The sequence below is a fragment of the Oncorhynchus keta genome, chromosome 17, assembly GCF_023373465.1.
Source record: "Oncorhynchus keta strain PuntledgeMale-10-30-2019 chromosome 17, Oket_V2, whole genome shotgun sequence".
NCBI classification, from domain to species: Eukaryota; Metazoa; Chordata; class Actinopteri; order Salmoniformes; family Salmonidae; genus Oncorhynchus; species Oncorhynchus keta.
In genome coordinates, this window is record NC_068437.1 from 17,832,512 (window position 1) to 17,856,895 (window position 24,384).

A 24,384-nucleotide genomic window follows, 5' to 3' on the forward strand; every position below is an offset into this window, starting at 1 on the left:
GACAGGTACAAACACATGAACACGTTGCATACGACAGGAAAAGGAGTACCGAGCACGCCCCCATTCTCATCGATGGGGTTGTAGTGGAGCAGGTTGAGAGCTTCAAGTTCCTTGGTGGACACATCACCAACTAACTAACATTGTCCAAGCACACCAAGACAGTTGTGAAGAGGGCACGACAAAACCTATTCCCCCTCAGGAGACTGAAAAGATTTGGCATGGGTCCTCAGATCCTCAAAAGGTTCTACAGCTGCACCATTGAGAGCACCCTGACTGGTTGCATCACTGCCTGGTATGGCAACTGCTCGGCCTCTGACCGCAAGGTGCTACAGAGGGTAGAGCGTACGGCCCAGTACATCACTGGGGCCAAGCTTCCTGCAATCCAGGACCTCTATACCAGGCGGTGTCAGAGGAAGGCCCTAAAAATTGTCAAAGACTCCAGCCACCCTAGTCATAGACAGGTCTCTCTGCCAAGCCATAAGACTCCTGAACATCTAATCAAATGGATACCTAGACTATTTGCACTGGCCCCCCACCCCCTCTTTTACTCCGCTGCTACTCTCTGTCATTATCTATACATAGTCACTTAAATAATTCTACCTACATGTACAGTTGAAGTCAGAAGTTTACATATACCTTAGCCAACTACTTTTAAACTCAGTTTTTCACAATTCCCGACATTTAATCCTAGTACAAATTCCCTGTTTTAGGTCAGTTAGGATCACCACTTAATTTTAAGAATGTGAAATGTCAGAATAACAGTAGAGTGAACGATTTATTTCCTTCATCACATTCGTAGTGGGTCAGAGGTTTACATTAGAGGTCGACCGATTAATCGGAATGGCCGATATGTTTTTTTTCACCTTTATATAACTAGGCAAGTCAGTTACAAACACATTCTTATTTTCAATGATGGCCTAGGAACGGTGAGTTAACTGCCTTGTTCAGAGTTTTACCTCGTCAGCTCGGCGATTCAATCTTGCAACCTTACGGTTAACTAGTCCAACGCTCTAACCACCTGCTTTACATTGCACTCCACGAGGAGCCTGCCTGTTACGCGAATGCAGTAAGAAGCCAAGGTAAGTTGCTAGCTAGCATTAAACTTATCTTGTAAAAAACAATCAATCAATCATAATCACTAGTTGACACACGGTTGATGATATTACTAGTTTATCTAGCATGTCCTGCGTTGCATATAATCAATGCGGTGCGCATTCGTGAAAAAGGACTGTCGTTGTTCCAACGTGAACCTAACCATAAACATCAACGCCTTTCTTAAAATCAATACACAAGTATATATTTTTAAACCTGCATATTTAGTTAATATTGCCTGCTAACATGAATTTATTTTAACTAGGGAAAATGTGTCACTTCTCTTGCAACAGAGTCAGGGTATATGCAGCAGTTTGGGCCGCCTGGCTCGTTGCGAACTGTGTGAAGACTATTTCTTCCTAAAAAAGACAGTCAACTTCGCCAAACGGGGGATTATTTAACATAAGCACATTTGCGAAAAAAGCACAATCGTTGCACGACTGTACCTAACCATAAACATAAATGCCTTTCTTAAAACCAATACACAGAAGTATATATTTTTAAACCTATATATTTAGCTAAAAGAATTCCAGGTTAGCAGGTAATATTAACCAGGTGAAATTGTGTCACTTCTCTTGCGTTCATTGCACGCAGAGTCAGGGTATATGCAACAGTTTGGGCCGCCTGGCTCGTTGCGAACTAATTTGCCAGGATGTTACGTAATTATGACATAACATTGAAGGTTGTACAATGTAACAACAATATTTAGACTTATGGATGGCACCAGTTAGATAAAATACAGAACGGTTCCGTATTTCACTAAAATAATAAACGTTTTGTTTTCGAGATGATAGTTTCTGGATTTGGCCATATTAATGACCGAAGGCTCGTATTTCTGTGTGTTATATTATAATTAAGGCTATGATTTGATAGAGCAGTCTGACTGAGCTATGGTAGGCAAAGCAGGCTCATTAGCATTCATTCAGACAGCACTTTCGTGCATATTGCCAGCAGCTCTTTGCAATGCTTCAAGCATTGCACTGTTTATGACCTCAAGCCTATCAACTCCCGAGATTAGGCTGTAACCGATGTGAAATGGCTAGCTAGTTAGCGGGGTGACCGCTAATAGCGTTTCAAACGTCACTCGCTTTGAGACTTGGAGTAGTTGTTCCCCTTGCTCTGCATGGGTAACGCTGCTTCGAAGGTGGTTGTTGTCGATGTGTTCCTGGTTCGAGCCCAGGTAGGAGCGAGGAGAGGGACGGAATCTATAATGTTACACTGGCAATACAAAAGTGCCTATAATAACATCCAATAGTCAAAGGTATATGAAATACAAATCATATAGAAAGAAATAATCCTATAATTCCTATAATAACTACAACCTAAAATGTCTTACCTGACTGATGTCTTGAGATGTTGCTTCAATAAATCCACATAATTTTCCTTCCTCATGAAGCCATCTATTTTGTGAAGTGCACCAGTATCTCTGCAGCAAAGCACCCCCACAACATGAAGCTGCCACACCCGTGCTTCATGGTTGGGATGGTGTTCATTGGTTTGCAAGCCTCCCCCTTTTTCCTCCAAACATAACGATGGTCATTATGGCCAAACAGTTATATTTTTGTTTCATCAGAACAGAGGACATTTCTCCCAAAAGTACGATCTTTGTCCCTATGTGCAGTTGCAAACCGTAGTCTGGCTTTTTTATGGTGGTTTTGGAGCAGTGGCTTCTTCCTTGCTGAGTGGCCTTTCAGGTTATGTCGATATAGAACTCGTTTTACTGTGGATATAGATACTTTTGTACCTGTTTCCTCCAGCATCTTCACAAGGTCCTTTGCTGTTGTTCTGGGATTGACTTGCACTTTTCGCACCAAAGTACGTTCATCTCTAGGCGACAGAACGCCTCCTGTCGGTATGACAGCTGCGTGGTCCCATGGTGTTTATACTTGCGTACTAGTTTGTACAGATGATAGTTTGTACAGATGAACGTGATACCTTCAGGCGTTTGGAAATTGCTCCCAAGGATGAACCAGACTTGTGGAGGTCTACAATTTCTTTTCTGAGGTCTTGGCTGATTTCTTTAGATTTTCCCATGATGTCAAGCAAAGAGGCACTGAGTTTGAAGGTAGGCCTTGAAATACATACACAGGTACACCTCCAAATGACTCAAATGATGTCAATTAGCCTATCAGAAGCTTCTAAAGCCATGACATCATTTTCTGGAATTTTCCAAGCTGTTTAAAGGCACAGTCAACTTAGTGTATGTAAACGTCTGACCCACTGGAATTGTGATACAGTGAATTATAAGTGAAATAATCTGTCTGTAAACAATTGTTGGGAAAATGACTTGTGTCATGCACGAAGTAGATGTCCTAACCGACTTGCCAAAACTATACTTTGTTAACAAAAAATGTGTGGAGTGGTTGAAAAACGAGATTTAAGTGTATGTAAACTTCCGACTTCAACTGTACATATTACCTCGACTAACCGATGCCCCCACACATTGACTCTGTACCAGTACCCCCTGTATATAAGCCTCGCTACTGTTATGTTACTGCTGCTCTTTAACTCTTAAGACTCTAGGGGCAGTATTGCATTTTTGGATAAAAAGACGTGCCCATTTTAAGCGCGATATTTTGTCACGAAAAGATGCTCGACTATGCATGGAATTGATAGCTTTGGAAAGAAAACACTCTGACGTTTCCAGAACTGCAAAGATTTTCACTGTGAGTGCCCTAGAACACAAGCTTTAGGCAAAACCAAGATGTTACTGCAACCAGGAAATGAACAGGATTTCTGAAGCTACGTTTTGCATTGTCTCCTTATATGGCTGTGAATGCCCCAGGAATGAGCCTACCCTTTCTATCGTTTCCCCAAGGGGTCTGCAGCATTGTGACGTATTTGCAGGCATATCATTGGAAGATTGACCATAAGAGACGACATTTGCCAAGTGTCCGCACGGTGTCCTGCGTGGAAATTGGTGCGCAAAACTCAGCTGCTGGTATTTTTCCATGGGATTCAGAGAAAAACCATGCTTCCACGAACGGCATATCAATGAAAAGATATTTGACAAAACACCTTGAGGATTGATTCAAACAACGTTTGCCATTGTTTCGGTCGATATTATGGAGTTAATTCGGAAAAAAGTTTCGGTAGCCAAATGTGATGTACAAAACGGAGCGATTTGTCCTACACAAAGAATCTTTCAGGAAAAACTGGACATCTGCTATGTAACTGAGAGTCTCCTCATTGAAACATCTGAAGTTCTTCAAAGGTAAATTATTTTATTTGATTGCTTTGCTGGTTTTTGTGAATATGTTGCGTGCTAAATGCTACGCTAAATGCTAAGCTAGCTATCAACACTCTTACACAAATTATTGATTTTCTATGGTTCAAAAGCATATTTTGAAAATCTGAGATGACAGTGTTGTTAAGAAAAGGCTAAGCTTGAGAACAGGCATATTTATTTCATTTCATTTGCGATTTTCAGAAATCTCTAACGTTGCGTTATGGTAATGAGCTTGAGCAGTAGTCACGATCCCGGATCCGGGATGAGGGGTTCTATGAGTTAATTACTTGTTCCTTTTATTTCTTATTCTTATTCATATTTTTTTTAACTGCATTGTTGGTTAGGGGCTTGTAAGTAAGCATTTCACTGTAAGGTTGTATTCGGCGCATGTGACGCATCACGTTTGATTTGATTTGATACACAATCATCCAATGCTTTGCACCCTACTGTGTCTAGCTCCCGCTCATTTTCAACAACCATCCCAGGAGGCCATCTGATCAGAAGACTTTCATAGTGACAGCTTTTACTGAAGTAAACAACACACATCATGTAAGACCAAGCATAAAATCAGAGACAACAATACATTATGTTCCAAAGTGAACAACAGGGATTTCTTTTCATGGTACTTGCTAGGGATTCAGGAGAGTTGTCTATTGATGGGCAAGGTACCACAGAGGTCAAAAGCCTAACTGAGAGCTGCAGTGCACAGTGTGTTTACAGGGCCCTGTACTGTGCCTTTGTGCATTGGGGGTTCCTCATGTCAAAACACATCACAAACCACTCAATACAAACATCACGAACCACTCTGTGCCTCCTAAGTCCCTGATTGGGAAAAGTCAATAAAGACTCTACAATGTAAGATCAATGAAATATGCCAAAGATAATGTCTGGGAAGAATATGTGTGTTGAACAGACAGAGAAACATGCTGTACGTCTTAGATAACCCGAAGACACACACAGATCTTTCTTTTTATGCATAACGGCCTTTTCTTGGATCATGACAGTATAGCCTACACTGAAAAACTTAATGGAGTTGTTTAAACGAAATATTCTTAATTAACTGCTTCCATAGACTTTTTTTTGTTTACTCAACTTTTAGGTCAAAGTGTTATCTGAACTTATCATTTTTTGTTGGCCCAAAGTTCTGTCTACTTAAAATTATGCGTTTGCTCAAATTGTCTCATATGTTCATTCAATTATAAATTATTATTGGGCATCTTACCAAAAAAATGCTGTGGAATTAGTTACACACACACACAGTGCTTTTATCATACGACTTTTCAACTTACATATTTGACACACATGATTACATTGTGTATGTTCATATACATATAGAAATTAATATTCAAGTTGTCCTCACCTGGGAAACCTTGTGGTTCACAGCATTCCAATCTTTCTCCTACTCCAGCACATATGTGTCCATATCTGACTTGACCTGTATTGCTACACTTTGCACTTCAAATAAAATCTCAGCTCTGTTAAAAGTACACCCAATAATAATTATTTTCTTTATCATAGTGATTAAGGAGTAACATAAAAAAACTCAAATAGCTTAAATAAGTCAATTGAATCAATGAATAGAGAATAGTCAGATTAACTGACAGGGTTGGGTAGGTCACTTTCTAAATGTAATCCGTTACAGTTACTAGTTACCTGTCCAAAATTGTAATCAGTAATGTAACTTTTGGATTACCGAAACTCAGTAACATAATCTGATTACATTCAGTTACTTTTAGATTACGTATATATGTTACCAAATGAATAATTCATCTATTGCAGGATAAATCAATGTTAAAGTTGAAACAGCTGGCCATATATGGATGTAAAATTTTACTTTATGTGTTGGTTCGATTTTTAATGTGAAGATATAATTTAAAAGTCGATCAGAATTCTAGTCATTCCAATAAATGTCATACACCTTGATCTTCAAGAATAGGACTTATTTTTTATCAGCATGGATTCGATTGAGCAATAAAAGCCCTACATTTATTCCATAGGCTGGGATCCGCACAATGCAGCTGTTGCAAAATCACATTTTTCACTGGCTGTCCACTGGATTCAAAAACAATGATTGATTGGCAATGTAAACTTCTTGAATTCAACCATTATTTGGTTCAAATACACATTTAGATTTGTAAACAGCCGTCCACAAAACCAAAAAATCCATAAAGCGAAAACAGCTAAATCAGAGAGTAGAAGTGTGATTTACATCAATGTGCTATGTAGTAAGTGATATCCGTATCACCGTAGACTACACCACTGCTGTCGTCCTTACTTCCTAGCGTTTATTCAAATTGAATAATCGTTGGATGCCGACAGCAGTCGCACCATTGGAAGAAATGTTTGACTGTAGCCTACAAAAGCCTATTCCTGCTCTTTTCCTGCGATACATCAAACCATTTGGTGTGTCATCATAGTGGGCTCTGGTCAGACTCGAAAAGGTGGAACAAACTTAAACATGCACCTTTTTTCAATGCCGATTTGAATGTCATTGAGAAAACAGAGAAGTGTCAAATAATTATTTTCGCAAACATCCTTTCTGAATTTAAAAGTAATACTCAAAGTAATCTAGTTTTTCAAAAGTATCTGTAATCTGATTACAATACTTTCGTTGGTAACGATTACAGTTACCCTTTTTTGTAATCCCTTACATGTAACGGATTACTCCCCAAACTCGTTAACTGATAATTGCACAGACATAGTGGTGTTGCAGGAAGATTGGAATGCCATGAATCAAGAGGTAGTGAGTTCAAATCCCAGGTGGGGACATGTTGAATAATAATGACTGTATAAATGAACGTGCACAATGTAATCATGTATTGAAAACATTGAATGTTAAAAGCACTGTTTGTGTGTGTTTAACCAGTTCCACAGCCATTTTAGTTAAGATGTACAAATAATCATTTCCAGTTGAATGAACATATGAGACAACTTAAGCAAACACATCATATTAAATTGACTGAATTTTTGCAAAAGGTTCTCAAGATGTAGCTAAGTTTGGGCAACAAATTATTTGTTTGTTCAGGTAACACTTGGACCAAAAAGTGAGTAAACAAAAAAAATGGCTGTGGAAGCAGTTCGCTTACTTAATAATATTTTTTTGAAACAACTAGATTTGTGGGTGTTCTTGTTTAGTGATATTTATTTAACTAAACAGCAGCCATTTTCAATACATACAAATGGATTACCTTTTCATATGTAAGGATATGAATATAGATATCCCCCCCTAGATATTAATTAGGCCTTCCACTTACTCATGTATACTTGTTTCCTGATACAGTCCCACTAATAAGGATGACATTTAAGCAATGTGCCCCCTCACATGAAATAACAAGTCTCTAGGACATAAACAGTGAGCATGCACGCAACACACACACACAGACGTGCACGCACACACCACACACTCACTCACACTCAGTCTTTAAGTCTGCAAAGTTACACACACACACCTGGGAAAAAAACGGAAGAATATACTGGACTATCAAATACCCAAATAAAAGCCTCGCAAATCTCCATCAGCTGGGAGGTAAATCCAGCCCAGTCCGTTAATTGTGTCTGTTAATTTCTCATGGAGGTGCGAGATTAACAACCAGCCACAACACGCCTACATGAAGGTGAATGAAGCCATTTGGAATGATCTGGGTCGGAATGGCGGAAGGAGGAGTAGAGAAGTTTTTATTGACTATGTCCTTTCGAGCGCTAAACGGTTATTTATTGAAACCATAAAATAACCCTAGTAAACGTGCGTGCTGTACACAGCGCAGACAATGAGAGGGGGCTAGCTATCATAAACAAAGGCAGCTGAATGAGAGTGAGATACAGCCCAGCGGGGAAAAACAGGAGTGTGATTGGTGAGTAGTTGGGTACTGGCTGGGACTAGAGAGTCAAATGAGGAAGTCACATGATGGAGACTGCAGTAGTCATATGGGATGATGTCTGAGGCAGGAGATGGGAGCTCCAACTGACAGCTGGCGGAAAGAACTGGTCACTACGCATTAGCCCGTTTCTGAGAACAGAGGAGACACCAGTGAAAAGTGAAGCCTATTCAAAGACTAAACATGATACAACGAATAAAACTTGAAACAACGAGAGAAACGGCCATGTTAATCAGAAATAAGTCATTCAACAGTTGAATGTGTAATACGTTATTTAAATATATCAACTGAATGACTGAGGTGAGCAATAACAGGAAATAACGATTTAGTAAGTCATTGTATGCTACATATAAATCATTGTTTGCTAATCATCATAGCCCTGTAAAAACAAGAATTGTGCCATAACCACAGGTATCGACTCTGAAGAGTAAGGGAAACTGAGGTATTTAATTGTTATTTATTTAACGAGGCAAGTCAGTTAAGAACAAATTCTTATTTACAATGACGGCCTACCCCGGCCAAGCCCGACGATGCTGGGCCAATTGTGCACCACCCAATGGGACTCCCCATCACGGCCGGATGTGACACAGCCTGGATTTATTAGACAATAATGTGTACAGTCATCCATGAGAAGCTACTATTTATTTATTACATAAAACATATGGAAACAGACAATTAAGGGCTACTAGATATTAGACTATGTAATCCTTTAAGCAATAAGAAAGTGGATAAAATATGTCTATTAAACATAAGTAGAAGCCTGGCTGAATTAGGCCTGAGTTCCAAAACACCCAGTCTGTATTTGGCTTGAGGCTACTGTGTTGAAAGCCTTCTCTCCTTGAAACACCGCTATGCATTTTCTACCCAGACAAATACATTTGCATATTCATGAGTATGCCACTGACAAACACTTTATTGATGTATAGGCTCCTGTGGGATGGAGGGATGGATGACATTGAGTGGAAAAAAGGAAAGAAAACATGAAATGTTATGAGTCATCATTAGAAAAGTCCTGGGTTCACAGAAGAGGAGAGCACGGGTAAGTCCTTAGCTGAAGCCTGGCCGGATGGAGGGATGGCCAGATAGAGGGATGGCCGGATGGAGGGATGGCCGGATAGAGGGATGGCCGGATGGAGGGATGGCCGGATAGAGGGATGGCCGGATAGAGGGATGGCCGAATGGAGGGATGGCCGGATAGAGGGATGGCTGGATAGGGGGATGGCTGGATAGGGGGATATCTGGATAGGGGATGGCTGGGTAGAGGGATGGCTGGATAGGGGGATGGCTGGATAGAGGGATGGCTGGATAGGGGGATATCTGGATAGGGGATGGCTGGATAGGGGGGTGGCTGGATAGAGGGATGGCCGGATGGAGGGATGGCCGAATGGAGGGATGGCCGGATAGAGGGATGGCTGGATAGAGGGATGGCTGGATAGGGGGATATCTGGATAGGGGATGGCCGGATAGAGGGATGGCTGGATAGAGGGATGGCTGGATAGGGGGATATCTGGATAGGGGATGGCTGGATAGGGGGATGGCTGGATAGAGGGATGGCTGGATAGGGGGATGGCTGGATAGGGGGATGGCTGGGTAGAGGTATGGCTGGGTAGGGGGATGGCTGGGTAGGGGGATGGCTAGATAGGGGGATGGCTGGATAGGGGGATGGCTGGATAGGGGAATGGCTGGAAAGGGGGATGGCTGGATAGGGGGATGGCTAGATAGGGGGATGGCTGGATAGGGGGATGGCTGGATAGGGGATGGCTGAATAGGGGTGGCTGGATAGGGGGATGGCTGGATAGGGGGGGTGGCTGGATAGGGGGATGGCTGGATAGGGGGATGGCTAGATAGGGGAATGGCTGGATAGAGGGATGACTGGATAGGGGGATGGCTGGTTACGGGATGGCTGGATAGGGGGATGGCTGGATAGGGGGATGGCTGGTTAGGGGGATGGCTGGTTAGGGGGATGGCTAGATAGGGGGATGGCTGGTTAGGGGGATGGCTAGATAGGGGGATGGCTGGTTAGGGGGATGGCTAGATATGGGGATGGCTGGGTGGATGAGGGGTAGAGATATAAATAAGAAGCAGCTGTGGGTGTGTAGTCATGCAGGCTCTGACTGATCAAACGTCTCCCTCTCTCGCTCTCTCAACCCAGTGCCGCAGTGCCCCTGTGACTGAGGGAGGGGTGAGGAACGGGAGAGATAAAGGGAAAAAAAGAGGGGGAGAGTAATGGAGCCCAGCTAGTTTTTAATTGGCCATGGGGGAGCCCCTACCTGCATGACAATGAGCAGGTCAAAGACCAGGATGAAGGAAGCCAGGAAGGCCCTGGAGACCTCGTCGCTAGGCAGAAAGCCACGGTTCAGGTTGTCCCAGCTGATCCAGTCAGTACTGATGACCAGCAACACCACCGACGTCAGAGTGATCAGGACCGTCCTGGAGGAGTGAGGAAGTAGAATTACATTAGTTTCCTGTTAGTCACGTGGGTCACTCCACAGATTTGCTAATTACCACTTTATTAGTCCATTTGTTACAGTGGACAACGATACATTTGTCTTCTGCTCATTTCTCTAAAGTACACAACATCAACACTATAATAAGAGGAGCTCATCATAGGTATATGTAAATATTGACATTGGTTACTAATTCTCTTAGGTATCATTTTATGTTTATCTGTGTGTTATTGACTTTGGATTTAGCAAAACTCTATATTTTGCTCTTCTTTGTACTTGTTTCAATGTCATTCAGTAATTATTACGTTGGTGTTGTGTGGGTTGTTCCATCCCCATGGTAACTGGCTGCATTGCAGATAGCTAGCGCCAAGCCATATCATGTTTCAAATATAGTTTTTTTTTACAATTATAAAGTGGATTATTTTTGGCACTGTTATTGTGATTTACCAAGATTAATTGCTGAACAATTTCAAAGATACATTCCTCAACATATTCATCAATCATACTTTCTCCTCAGTATTTGAGATGATGGCTCGTCAGAGTACAAATTGATTGTGACCGTCAGACTGGAGGCATCCATCAACAAGACAAAGGCTTCCAGAGTAGCCACTGAGACTACAGGTATCTATCTCCCTTGCATCCTAATAGAGGAACAATCACTTGAAGCATGTGGTTTTTAACTTCAACGTATTAGTCATTCATACGTATGAAGAGTTTCATTCCAAAACTCAATATATACATTTTCAGAAATGTTGGTAAATGAGCTTTTATTGTTTAAAGAAATTATGAAAGATATTGGTGAGTTTTTCACCATCTAATCATGACATGGGGTTGTTCAATGACAGACATGTACAGTATTTGTTTCAAATCTATCACTTGACGGTTCGATTTCAGAGAGACAAATTATCATGGGGTTTTTTGCAAAACGATCCGCCTACATCTCAGAGAAATAAGGAGAACTGCAGTCAAATGTAACAGATAACTAAATTGTGTATAAATGTAACTTCTGTGGTGGAAGACGGTGAGGACCAAAGCGCGTGGTAAGTGTTCATATTTTTTATAAAATAACTGAACACTGAAGAAAACAATAAACGACCAGTCCCGTAAGGTGAATGAAAAAAAGGAAATAATCACCCACAAAACACAGGTGGGAAAAGGCTACCTAAGTATGATTCTCAATCAGAGACAACGAATGACACCTGCCCCTGATTGAGAACCATACCAGGCCAAACACAAAACCACAACATAGAAAAAAGAACATAGACTATCCACCCCAACTCACGCCCTGACCAAACTAAAACAAAGACATAAAGGAATTAAGGTCAGAACGTTTTTATTAAAAAATGACACCGACAAAACGAAGAACAAAAACCAAACCGTGAAGCTTTGGGCTATGTGCCCTGAACAAAGACAAAGTTAACTTCCCACAAAACAGGTGGGGGAAAAGGGTACCTAGGTATGGTTCTCAATCAGAGACAACAATAGACAGCTGTCCCTGATTGAGAACCATACCAGGCCAAGACATAGAAATATAACATAGAAAAAAGAACATAGACTATCCACCCCACCTCACACCCTGACCAACCTAACACAAAGACATAAAAAGAAACTAAGGTCAGAACGTGACAATAAAGAAATGTACAGATGATACATTTGTGACATCAATATATATTTATTTATTATTAAATACAGTAATATGAAATCTATATGTAAAACATTTACATTTGACATTTTAGTCATTTAGCCGAGGCTCATATCCAGAGTGAATTACAGTTAGCGCCTTCATCTTAAGTAGGTGAGACAACCACATATCACAGTGAAATATACAGGATACATGCATTCCATTCCAGCTAAACAATGGATATACTGTAGAGCGTTTTGCAAAAAAAATGAAATCATACACATCTTGTCACACCCTGGGCATAGAGAGGCTTTTATTCTCTATTTTGATTAGGGCAAGGTGTGACTGGGGTGGGCATTCTAGTTTCTTTATTTCTATGTTTTTCTATTTCTTTGTTTTTTTCTTTGTGTTTGTGGTTCCCATTCAGAGGCAGCTGTCTATCGTTGTCTCTGAGTGGGAATCATACATAGGTAGCCTTTTCCCCACCTGTGTTTTGTGGGTAGGTGTTTTCTGTATAGTTTATTTGCCTTACAGAACTGTTTGCTTTTTCACTTTGCTATTTTGTTTGAGTGTTTTGATAAATAAAAATCATGAACACTTACCGTGCTGCGCTTTGGTCCAATCCTCATTCTGACGAGAGATGTTACACGTCTAAAATCTATTCATTCAAAATCACTCCGACAATACCACACTGTTTCAACAGTGTTGATGTTTTTACATAACACTGGCTCAAATATCCCTGTCCCTGACATGACCCTAGTGTCCTCTAGCCTGTTCAATAACCACTAGAGCATTTGGGGCATAGAAAAGGGCATCAAGCTGTAATGTTTGACTGGAAGTAACGAACAGCATTCATGTTGACCAGGTGGAGTGACCGTGTGATATACAGTTGAAGTCGGAAGTTTACATACACCTTAGCCAAATACATTTAAACTCAGTTTTTCACAATTCATGTCATTGAATCCAAGTAAAAACTCCCTGTCTTAGGTCAGTTAGCATCACCACTTTATTTTAAGAATGTGAAATGTCAGAATAATAGAATGATTTATTTCAGCTTTTATTTATTTTATCACATTCCCAGTGGGTCAGAAGTTTATATACACTCAATTGGTATTTGGTAATATTGCCTTTAAATTGTTTAACTTGGGTCAAACGTTTAGGGTAGCCTTCCACGAGCTTCCCACAATCAGTTGGGTGAATTTGGGCCATTCTTCCTGACAGAGCTGGTGTAACTGAGTCAGGTTTGTAGGCCTCCTTGCTTGCACAAGCTTTTCTATAGGATTGAAATCAGGGCTTTGTGATGGCCACTCCAATACCTTGACTTTGTTGTCCTTAAGCCATTTTGCCACAACTGTGGAAGTGTGTTTGGGGTCATTGTCCATTTGGAAGACCCATTTGCAACCAAGCTTTAACTTCCTGACTGATGTCTTGAGATGTTGCTTCAATATATCCACATAATGTTCCTTCCTCATGATGCCATCTAATTTTGTGAAGAGCACCAGTACCTCCTGCAGCAAAGCACCCCCACAACATAATGCTGCCACCACCGTGCTTCACGGTTGGGATGGTGTTCTTTGGCTTGCAAGCCTCCCCCTTTTTCCTCCAAACATAACGATGGTCATTATGGCCAAACAGTTCTATTTTTGTTTCATCAGACCAGAGGACATTTCTCCAAAAAGTACGATCTTTGTCCCCATGTGCAGTTGCAAACCGTAATCTTTTTTATGGTGGTTTTGGAGCAGTGGCTTCTTCCTTGCTGAGCGGCCTTTCAGGTTATGTCGGTATGGGACTCGTTTTACTGTGGATATAGATACTTTTGTACCTGTTTTCTCCAGCATCTTCACAAGGTCCTTTGCTGTTGTTCTGGGATTGATTTGCACTTTTCACACCAAAGTACGGTCATCTCTAGGCGACAGAACGCGTCTCCTTCCTGAGCGATATGATGGCTACGTGGTCCCATGGTGTTTAGACTTGCGTACTATTGTTTGTACAGATTAACGTGATACAGTGAGTGAAACAATCTGTCTGTAAATAATTGTTGGAAACATTTATTGTGTTATGCACAATGTAGACTTGCCAAAACTATAGTTTGTTATCAATACATTTTTGGAGTGGTTGAATAACAAGTTTTAATGATTCCAACCTAAGTGTCTGTAAACTTCCCACTTCAACTTCCACTGTATCTAGGCCATTGATCGCTCCCTTGTGATGAGCATTATTGGACACAGTGTAACAGCTTGATCGGGTCATATCCCTTGCTCTGGCTCAGTGAGGTGTGTGTGTGTGTGTGTGTGTGTGTGTGTGTGTGTGTGTGTGTGTGTGTGTGTGTGTGTGTGTGTGTGTGTGTGTGTGTGTGTGTGTGTGTGTGTGTGTGTGTGTGTAAAGGCAGGGGTATAGCTGGCCCTGTGACCTTGTTATGTCCATTGATTTCCTCTGCCTGTTTTTCTAATTAAAGGTGCTGACACTGAGCGGAGGAAGATAAACAGCCCTATTGACTGTGTGTAACTGTGTGTAAACCCTAGAGGTTAAGAGCACCCACACACACATGAACCCTAGCACCCACACACACATGAACCCTAACACCCACACACACATGAACCCTAGCACCCACACACACATGAACCCTAGCACCCACACACACACATGAACCCTAGCACCCACACACACATGAACCCTAGCACCCACACATGAACCCTAACACCCACACACACATGAACCCTAACACCCACACACACATGAACCCTAGCACCCACACACACATGAACCCTAGCACCCACACACCCACATGAACCCTAGCACCCACACACACACACTCATGAACCCTAGCACCCACATGAACCCTAGCACCCACACACACACAAACCCTAGCACCCACACACACATGAACCCTAGCACCCACATGAACCCTAGCACCCACACACACACACAAACCCTAGCACCCACACCCACACACAAACCCTAGCACCCACACACACACACTGATTGTGCTCAGAGGCAGCATATTGTATGCATTAGACTGGAGACAGAGCCTACCAGAAGAGGATTATCCTGTGATTGCCTTGTTTCCAGAACCTTCTGGCAGCTTTGCCCCAGTCTGGGTAGTGCTGGTCCTGGAGCATCATGTCAGTGACCTGGGAAAGACCCATAAATGAACATGCTGTGGGTTGCCAGTACAGCATTAAGACTAAACTCAAACTGAGATGGCATTTTCAGTAATCCTGAATTTTTGGATTGATCTCTGAATGAAGCTCAAATATTAAAATCACAGAATTCTGACACTCGTAGACAAGGAATGGAATGAGATTGTGTTATTTCGTTCTGAATACAGTGTCAAAATATATGGTTAGAATTTGCCCTTCTGCATATGGAACGCTGCAATGGAATGGCATAATCAATTCAAATGGCATTGCATTGTTTATATTCCTATTCCATACAGTCAATCATTAAAAGTAATATAAGTTATTTTCTTGGATCAAAGACTATTTACATTTTAGAGGATTGTATGCACAACTACGCAAATCCAGACTTTCGGAGAAGGTACTTCATTGAGGCGAGGGTACATTTTGAATAGGCCACATCTCCTTCTTTCAGATAAAGTGGAGAAGGATTTGGTTGAGAGAAATCAGGTAAATCTTTCTGGCATGAGCAGTGTTGCAAAAACAGCCATTTCCTGCTCACTCATCTAGCGATGACACATTCTGAAATATCTGTTCTGTGGAGGAGAAGGAGACACAGAGGTCGTCTTGAAAGTGCCTCGTTGAATTAATCGAATGTAAAAACCCAGAGAGTAATGTCTAGATTCAGCAGTTTGCCTTGCCCGTCCTTGCTCTAACTCCCTCTTCCCCTTCTATATCCCCCCCCTCTCTCTCCCTCTACCCCTCTCCTCCATATCTCCTCCCTCTCTCCGCAGTGTGTACAGTGGAATACTAATGGAAACTCTGAGGAAGCTTGTCAAGTTTTCTCCCCGTGGGTGTTGTGTCAAACTCCTTTCTCTTCCTCCACAGGCAGTCCTATCCCAGATCCCAGCGGAGCTCCATCCCCTCTTTATGTTGACAAATGAACAGGGATGGGCTGGTGTTGAGACACCCCTCACTGTCTCTCCTCTCCTCTGCTCGACTCTACTCCTCGCTGTGCCCGCTATGTCTCTCTGTGTTTCCTGTGACTTCGCACTCTCTCTGTTCTGTTCCTGGTGCTAAGGGTATAAAAGACACATTCCAATATCTTTGTACTTATATTCTACTTGCTGCTAATCAGTGTTGGGCTACTACAGATTGTTCTCTCACCATCCACGCAGTCACAAAGTCCCCCATCCACGTCCCCACTGCTGCAATCTTCATGAAGCTCTCGTTCCTGATACCCATGTACTCTGTCACCATGTGAGGCCTAGGAAGAGAGAGATATATATAGAGGGGGGGGGAGAGAGAGATAGAGACAGGGGCAGAAAGGTAAAGGAGAAGAAAAGAGAGCGGTAGAGGAGGGAGAGAGGAAATGGAGGAGAGTCAACAGAAAATAGGAGAAACAGAAAATGGGCACTGTGGCTGCTAAGTGTCATGATGCTAACTGTCAGATCCCATCCATATCAAGCTGGCCCTGTGAAAACAGTGTGGCAGGCAGCTCTACCTTCAAGGGGCCCTCAGGGTTGTAAACAATTTACACTGAACTGCTGTGAAATTTATTCAGCAATACCATTCATTTGGCCCTAATCTACCTCCCTAATTTTTATGAATTTTCTTTCCATTTAGTAAATTCGTACCAGTGTCTATGTGAATTTAAATCAGCATTATCCAAAAGCATGAGACGGACACCCTTACTTGGCGACCGGCACCATCCCTGATACACAGGGCGCGGAGGAAGCCATTTAAGGTATACGGTTAGTCTTTGGTGCAGGGAAAAAGATGGCATGCATTCGCTAGAGTCCTAGTTATCCATCCTATATCTCCTCTTGTAGGTAAAGACGGGATGGGAGGCTTTTGTTCAGGGACTTCAGTCATCTTCCACTGGGAGAAACTGGGTCACAAACCTTGTCTATGCAACCATCTACCCGCTGCTCCTGAAAGAGGAGAAGAAAAGGGGGATGAGGGAGGGAGGGAGGGTGTTTGATCTCCTGGCAGCGTCTTAGAGGCGGTGGATCAGATGAGCCTCCTCCCCCCACAGGTCACTGCCTCATGAATAGAATAGATGGGCTGGCATGAATATGGCTCTGTAGGTTTTCCAACGGGTCGTAGTCAATAGCTCCAATCACCCTTGTTTGGCTCCGTGGCTGTTTTCCACCCTGCCACGTAGTACCCATTAAATATTTCTTAGGCTATGTGGACAGAGGCATCTGGAAAATGACAACCACACCTGTTTTATTTTCCTGTGCATTTATTTCACATGTTATCAGTGTTTACAGTGACTGTACATAGACATTGGTTTTGTGAATGAAAATACAACGGGCCACACTCTCAAACCGGTATAGGATTATCCCATTATATCCTATTAGGCAGAGCTTAGGCAGGTTTAAATGAAAGCTAATAGGCATTCATTTCCAACTAATCATAATTGCTCCTCCCTTTTCTCACCCATTCACTCACAATTCCCCTTATTAACAAAGCATAATAAAGACCAGAAAATGGACCTGGGGCAGAACTGCCATTATTAGCTATGGAAAAACCACTAAACCAAAATGGCACTTGTTTTCTTCTGCTGTTTTCTTCTGCAGTCATGAAAACGAGCTGGTTTTGAAAAATACTGTTAGGCAGCGGTATAAATGATAGGTTGTGGTGTCATGTCTTCCTAGCCATGACTTTGTCACACTTTTCATACTGCATATGCTCTGTGTAGCTTGGGCGGGTGTCTCCCGTAGTTTAATGAGATGACAAGAGTGAAAATGCTACTGTCCTGTTTCAAGTGTCTCCTGTAAATCTATCACAAACCACTGACCCCAAATAGCACCTGTTTTCTTGGCCCTGTATAGATCATCTCTGTCTCTGTAGTCATGAGCACAGGCAGTTTGTTAAAAAAAAATACAATTAAGCAGATGTATTAAGGGTATAAAATAAATCGTATGGCATCAATAATCTATTCATTAGGCCTCTGTGACAGTGCTTCATTAATGGAAATGTGAGGGCCATGGGTGACTTATCACCTTGCTTTGCCTGGGGAATAATGGGATTTTATACCTGGATTAAGTTAGTTAGATGCTCAGCAGCTTGTCCCCGGTCCAGTTGCCTAGGAGATCCCACAGGGAGTTGTTTACCTGCCGCAAAATTATAATCGATTGACCTGGAAACGCTGTCTAGCCCCAGCTTAGCCTTAAAGGGCCATTGCAGACGTTTTTATCTCAATATCAAATCATTTCCCGGAAACAATTAACTACCTTACTATGTTTTCAATTAAAATAGCCAAAAATAAACAAAAATTGCTTCTTAGCAAGAAGCAATTTCTCAAGCAAGAATTTTAGGACTGTCTGGGAGGGCTCCGAGTGGGGAGGGGAAAACCGAACATTGGCTGTTAGACTATTGGCAGAGAGGTTTGTAACTCTCTTTCTTATTGGTCTAATAACTAGTTTACCACATGGTGATGTCACCAGGCAGGCCAAAACTCCATCCCACCAAAACAGGCTGAAATTTCAGGCAGTCTTTTCAAACTGCTCTTACACTAAAAAGGCATTGTCAGCATTTTCACAGTATTATTCCAACCTCATAGTGTGGAAATATATATATTCAGTATTCAAAGTATTCACACCCATTGACTTTTTCCAAATTTTGTTGTGTCCCATCCTGAATTTAAAATGGATTAACATTTTTAGAGAAAACACTCTACCTCTCTCCACCTCCTCCTCCGTTATCTAATTGGTCAGACCTTGCACCTCTTCTGCCAGGCAGCAATGCTTTAATTTTTTTCTTTGGTAAGCAGAAGAGCACGCAGGAAGAGTTTTGGGAATCTTCTCTCAGCGTGATTAAAGGCAGCACTTTCTGACTTATTCATGCTCGCTGAAAATGTGATGGCCTGCAAGACAGATTACCTAATGAGAGGGTTCACGGCAGAGGTAGAATATCAGTACACTAGCTGCCGTACCCCCCCCCCCTTCCCTGACACACATGTAAATATTGTACTATACATTTGTTGAGTGCCTGTAATTATTCTATTCTATTAAGCTGAATTTTTTCTTATTACTATTGTTTGTCACATTCGAGGGGGAACCTGCAGGTAAGCATTTCATTGTACTGTGTACGCCGTAAACTTGAATTGACTAGACTTGACTAATCAGATGCGAAATGGCTCCCTCCTGGTAGAGCATCAGTACTGTAGCTACCATGAATAATCAGATCCAAAATGGCTCCACGTGAAACATCAGCACAGTAGTTCCGTGAATAATCTGATCCAAAATGGCTTCTATGGCTCAAAGCAGTGCACCAGTTACGTCTCAATCTACCCTCTCTATCGAATGCAATTGGGTTTCTAAGACATCACTGTGATAGCTTGTACTCCACTGAGTCATCAAATATCGCCTGGCCTTTCCTTTCTCTTCCCCGCTCCTTCTATCCACCAGTTTCCCAGCTTGTTTGTGTTCTAAATCTCATGGCTAGTGACCCTTTAGGAAGCTGGCAGGTGTGTAGCCTCTGAAAGCCTTGGGGGTGTCTAGCCTTCTCCAGTACACAGATATGGCATTGAATCCCATGTCATCCACATTGAGATGTTTTCTTGTGTCCTCTGTGTGTACAGTACATAAGAGCACACAGTACACATCGTTGGGGACTGGAGAATGGTAAACATAATCGTTAACAGAAGAACATAAAGCTGTCATGTATGGCCTCTACTATCACTAAATCAAAAGAATCCATCACCCTCTTTTTTTAGTCAGAGCGACATGAGCCCACATATTAAACTTCCTCCAGATAGAGTTATCTAGTCTCTTATCCCTCCACTGGCTCATACAGTGGGAGTGAATTACCAGCAGGCACTTTGCAGGCCACCACCAGTATCTGTCCACTGTATCAGTTTTCCATCACACTAGTCCTAAATCAAGTCTGCTAGTCCCAGAAGCAATGCATCCACTTGACTTGGCCTTTACATGGTTAGAAGTGATAAAACACACACACACACACACACACACACACACACACACACACACACACACACACACACACACACACACACACACACACACACACACACACACACACACACACACACACACACACACACACACACACACATACACACATGCATGCATACGCAAACAAACACACATGTACACATGCACACACACACACACAAAATCAACTGTGAAAGATTTGATGAAAAATTATTGCTTGTCGATGCATTAAAATGTTTCAAATGTTGATAAAAAAGTTTCAAGTTGTTTGATGTCCCTCAGGGGAATATTGCTTCTGTGTGTGGAATTGAGACATTTTCGTGAAAGTTTTTTTAAAATAATATTTTAGGGAAAATTGTCAAAGAATTCATGGCACAGTCCTTGCAAAACTGCACAGACACAAACTGACACTGTGTTAGGTTTTTCCCATTTGCAATTCCCAATGGACGTCCTGACACAGTTGTCAAGGTTACTGCGTTGTTCTGTTGACAGTAGCTGTCTGTATGTCTCTGAATGAGGATGACCTGTTAGAAGCCAACTCCCAGTGAGGCCCATCCCTCTGTCCCAGATAACAGCAGGAGAAGCTGAGCTGATAATGCTGAGGTAATGCCAGAACTGTCTGTCTCTATGGTAGAATCTGTAACCTTTTTCAAATCAAATCAAATGTTATTTGTCACACGCGCCGAATACACCAGGTGTAGACCTTACCGTGAAATGCTTACTTACAAGCCCTTAAACAACAATGCAGTTTTAAGACAAATAGGAGTTAAGAAAATGTTTTACTAAATAAACTAAAGTAAAAAACAAAGAAAAGAGCAACAATAAAATAACAGTAGTGAGGCTTTATACAGGAGGTGCCGGTACAGAGTCAATGTGCGGGGGCACAGGTTAGTCCAGGTAATTGAGGCAATATGTACATGTAGGCAGAGGTAAAGTAGGTAGCGGTTAGAGCGTTGGGCCAGTAACCGAAAGGTCAAATCCCCGAGCTGACCAGGTAAAAATCTGTCGTTCTGTACAAGGCAGTTAACCCACTGTTCCTAGGCCATCATTGTAAATAAGAATTTGCTCTTAACTGACTTGCCTAGTTAAATATATATAATTACTTTTTAAGTGACTATGCATAGATAATAAACAGCGAGTAGCAGTAGCATAGGTAAGGGGAGGGAGGGGGTCACTGCAAATATACCCTCAGCTAAAATAATAAACACTAGACTTCTACACCGTGCTTCTACACCTGCATTGCTTGCTGTTTGGGGTTTTAGGCTGGGTTTCTGTACAGCACTTTGAGATATCAGCTGATGTACGAAGGGCTATATAAATAAACTTTGATTTGATTTGATTTGACTAGACAATACTACTGTAACGGCGTTCTTCGTTTGTTGAAAGAGAGTCGGACCGAAATGCAACGTGGTGGTTACTCATGTCTTTAATAAAGAAACGATGATACATGAAATAACTTATAGATACAAAAACAACAAACGGAACGTGAAACCTAATTACAGCCTATCTGGTGAACACTACACAGAGACAGGAACAATCACCCACGAAATACACAGTGAAACCCCGGCTACCTAAATACGGTTCCCCATCAGAGACAACAAGAATCACCTGACTCTGATTGAGAACCGCCTCAGGCAGCCAAGCCTATACTAGACACACCCCTAATCAACCACAATACCAATGCCTACAAAAACCCCAATACGACAACACAATAAACCCATGTCACACCCTGGCCTGAACAAATAATTAAAGAAAACACAAAATACTAAGACCAAGGCGTGACAACTACACCTGTGCTACTACAAACAAATCTGTTTTATAGGTGTATGTGAGAAAGAGAGAAAGAGAGTAATAGTGAGAGTTTGTGTGTTTTATTTACCACAACAACATGAGCAGCAGTTCATGGTGCACACTTAGCATGGAGGTCTCGCCACCCCCTGGTCATGGTCATGTTTGCACGGTCACGCCGCCAGTACTCCGGGAATCTCTCCCATCTCTCTCAGTGCGATCAACAGGAGGGAACATAAATACCATTACATGCCATTTATTCTGCCTTTTAAATAAGACTCTGGCATTACGCCCGCTCAGCTTGACAGACAGACAGACAGGGACTTGCACAGAGGAACACAGAATGATGGTGGTGAACAGAGACAAGGCTCTTATGTGTCGCTATAACCCTGCTCAGTCAAGTGGGTGGCTGCAGTCATCTGCCTCTAGTCCCTTCATCCCCCTCCCCCTCCCTCTAAAGGGTGAGGAGAAAAAGAGCCACGCAGCCCCCTCCTTCCGTCCCATGCAGTGGTGTCGCCTGGCTCCAGCAGGGTCCCCGCTCATCCACATTAGGCATGATTAATGTGAGAGGAGCCACACACTGGGCTGTCTTAATCCAATAACACTGCCTAATTAGGGCCTGCTCTCTGCCGGTAATGGTGGCGTAAGATGTCAGGATGGGATTGGGCGGCGTGACCGAGCGCCGGTGAAGGGCATCAAACTCCCTAGGCGGTCACACTCCTCTGCTTTCATGCAAACAGCTCCCTCATCTGAAAGTTACATTAAAAGAGGTAACGCTTAATTTCAAGGGGTCGTTATTACAGTGCAATTACATATGTTAATTATTCATTACAACTGTGACAGGTATTGTGTTTAATTGTAATCATTCATAGTTACACTGTAACAACATGTAACTGGTGGTAACTGCAGTCCGTAATTATAGGGGTGTAACAACGACTGCTTGCTACAAAAGTTCAAAAGTCTCCGACAGCATCCCAACGCACCATATTTCAGCCTGCACAAACCACGTGATCGGTTTTAGCCAATTGAAAACCAACCACCTCATTGACATAACTCTGCAGAAACACATCCCATGTGATGGATGAGCCTATCTAGACACGAGCAAATTGTGAAGGTGCTTGGTGCAAGTCAAATAAGGTCATTCTGGTTAGTCTACAGCCCTTTAGCGACTCAAAACATAGTTTTTTTTATAGTACTCGTTATGGATTTATGAAACAAGGCAACTAATTACGATATACGTAACGTTATATATTTTGTATAGGTAAAGATGGATGGAGACAAAAGCCGGTATGCTTACTGGAGTCCCTACAGAGGAGGCCGCTGACAGCTCTGATAAGGTCAGGCTCATAGCAGATCAGGATGTTGAGGAAGAGGACCATGAAGACATTTGTTGATTTGCAGAGGCCTAATATACACTGAGTGTACAAAACATTAGGAACCTTCCTAATATTGAGTTGCACAGCCTCAAACGTTGTGTGGCATGGCCTCTAACAAGGTGTCGAAAGAGTTCCACAGGGATGCTGGCCCATGTTGACTTCAATCTTTCCCACAGTTGTGTCAAGTTGGCTGAATGTCCTTTGGATGGTGGACCATTCTTGATACACACGGGAAACTGTTGAGCGTGAAAAACTCAACCGCTTTGCAGTTCTTGCCACAAACTGGTGACACAAACCTAACATACCCTGTTCAAAAGCATTTAAATCTTATGACTTGCCCATTCACCCTCTGAATGGCACACATACACAATCCATGTCTCAATTGTCTCATGGTTTAAAAATCTCCTCCCCTTCATCTACACTGATTGAAGTGGATTTAAGTGACATCAAAAGGGATCATAGCTTTCACCTGGTCAGTCTGTGTTCAGTCTGTGGTCAGTCTGTGTTCTAATGTTTTGTAGGTCTATGTTTTTTTGTTTTTTTTTAATTCTCAGTCTCTCTCTCTCTCTCTCTCTCTCTCTCTCTCTCTCTCTCTCTCTCTCTCTCTCTCTCTCTCTCTCTCTCTCTCTCTCTCTCTCTCTCTCTCTCTCTCTCTCTCTCTCTCTCTCTCTCTCTCTCTCTCTCTCTCTCTCTCTCTCTCTCTCTCTCTCTCTCTCTCTCTCTCTCTCTCTCTCTCTCTCATGATGCAAATATTAAAGATTACAACCTAGTTAGGAATTCTCATGCATGACAGGAGTCACGGTTGTGGGTTTCAATACGATTGGGTCTTGATAGGAAAATAGCCAAGGCTCTAAGACAGGAGAAGATATAATTGAC

At 42.2% G+C, this 24,384-nt stretch overlaps 1 protein-coding gene across 4 annotated transcripts in view; it reads right to left on the reverse strand.

Annotated features, from left to right (window-relative positions):
- Positions 1-24,384, reverse strand: part of LOC118396541 (transmembrane protein 117-like) — a 73,498-nt gene that overhangs the window by 11,464 nt on the left and 37,650 nt on the right. For 2 of the 4 annotated variants that reach the window (XM_035790799.2, XM_035790800.2), the window contains exons 4-6: positions 16,548-16,647; positions 15,298-15,395; positions 10,467-10,626 (exon numbers count right to left, since the gene is read on the reverse strand). In XM_035790799.2, coding sequence (XP_035646692.1) covers positions 10,467-10,626; positions 15,298-15,395; positions 16,548-16,647 — 358 coding nt within the window. Of the gene's footprint in view, positions 1-6,994; positions 8,328-8,348; positions 8,788-10,466; positions 10,627-15,297; positions 15,396-16,547; positions 16,648-24,384 lie in introns of those variants that run through there. The other 2 variants (XM_035790801.2, XM_052465636.1) reach the window with 2 other exon arrangements.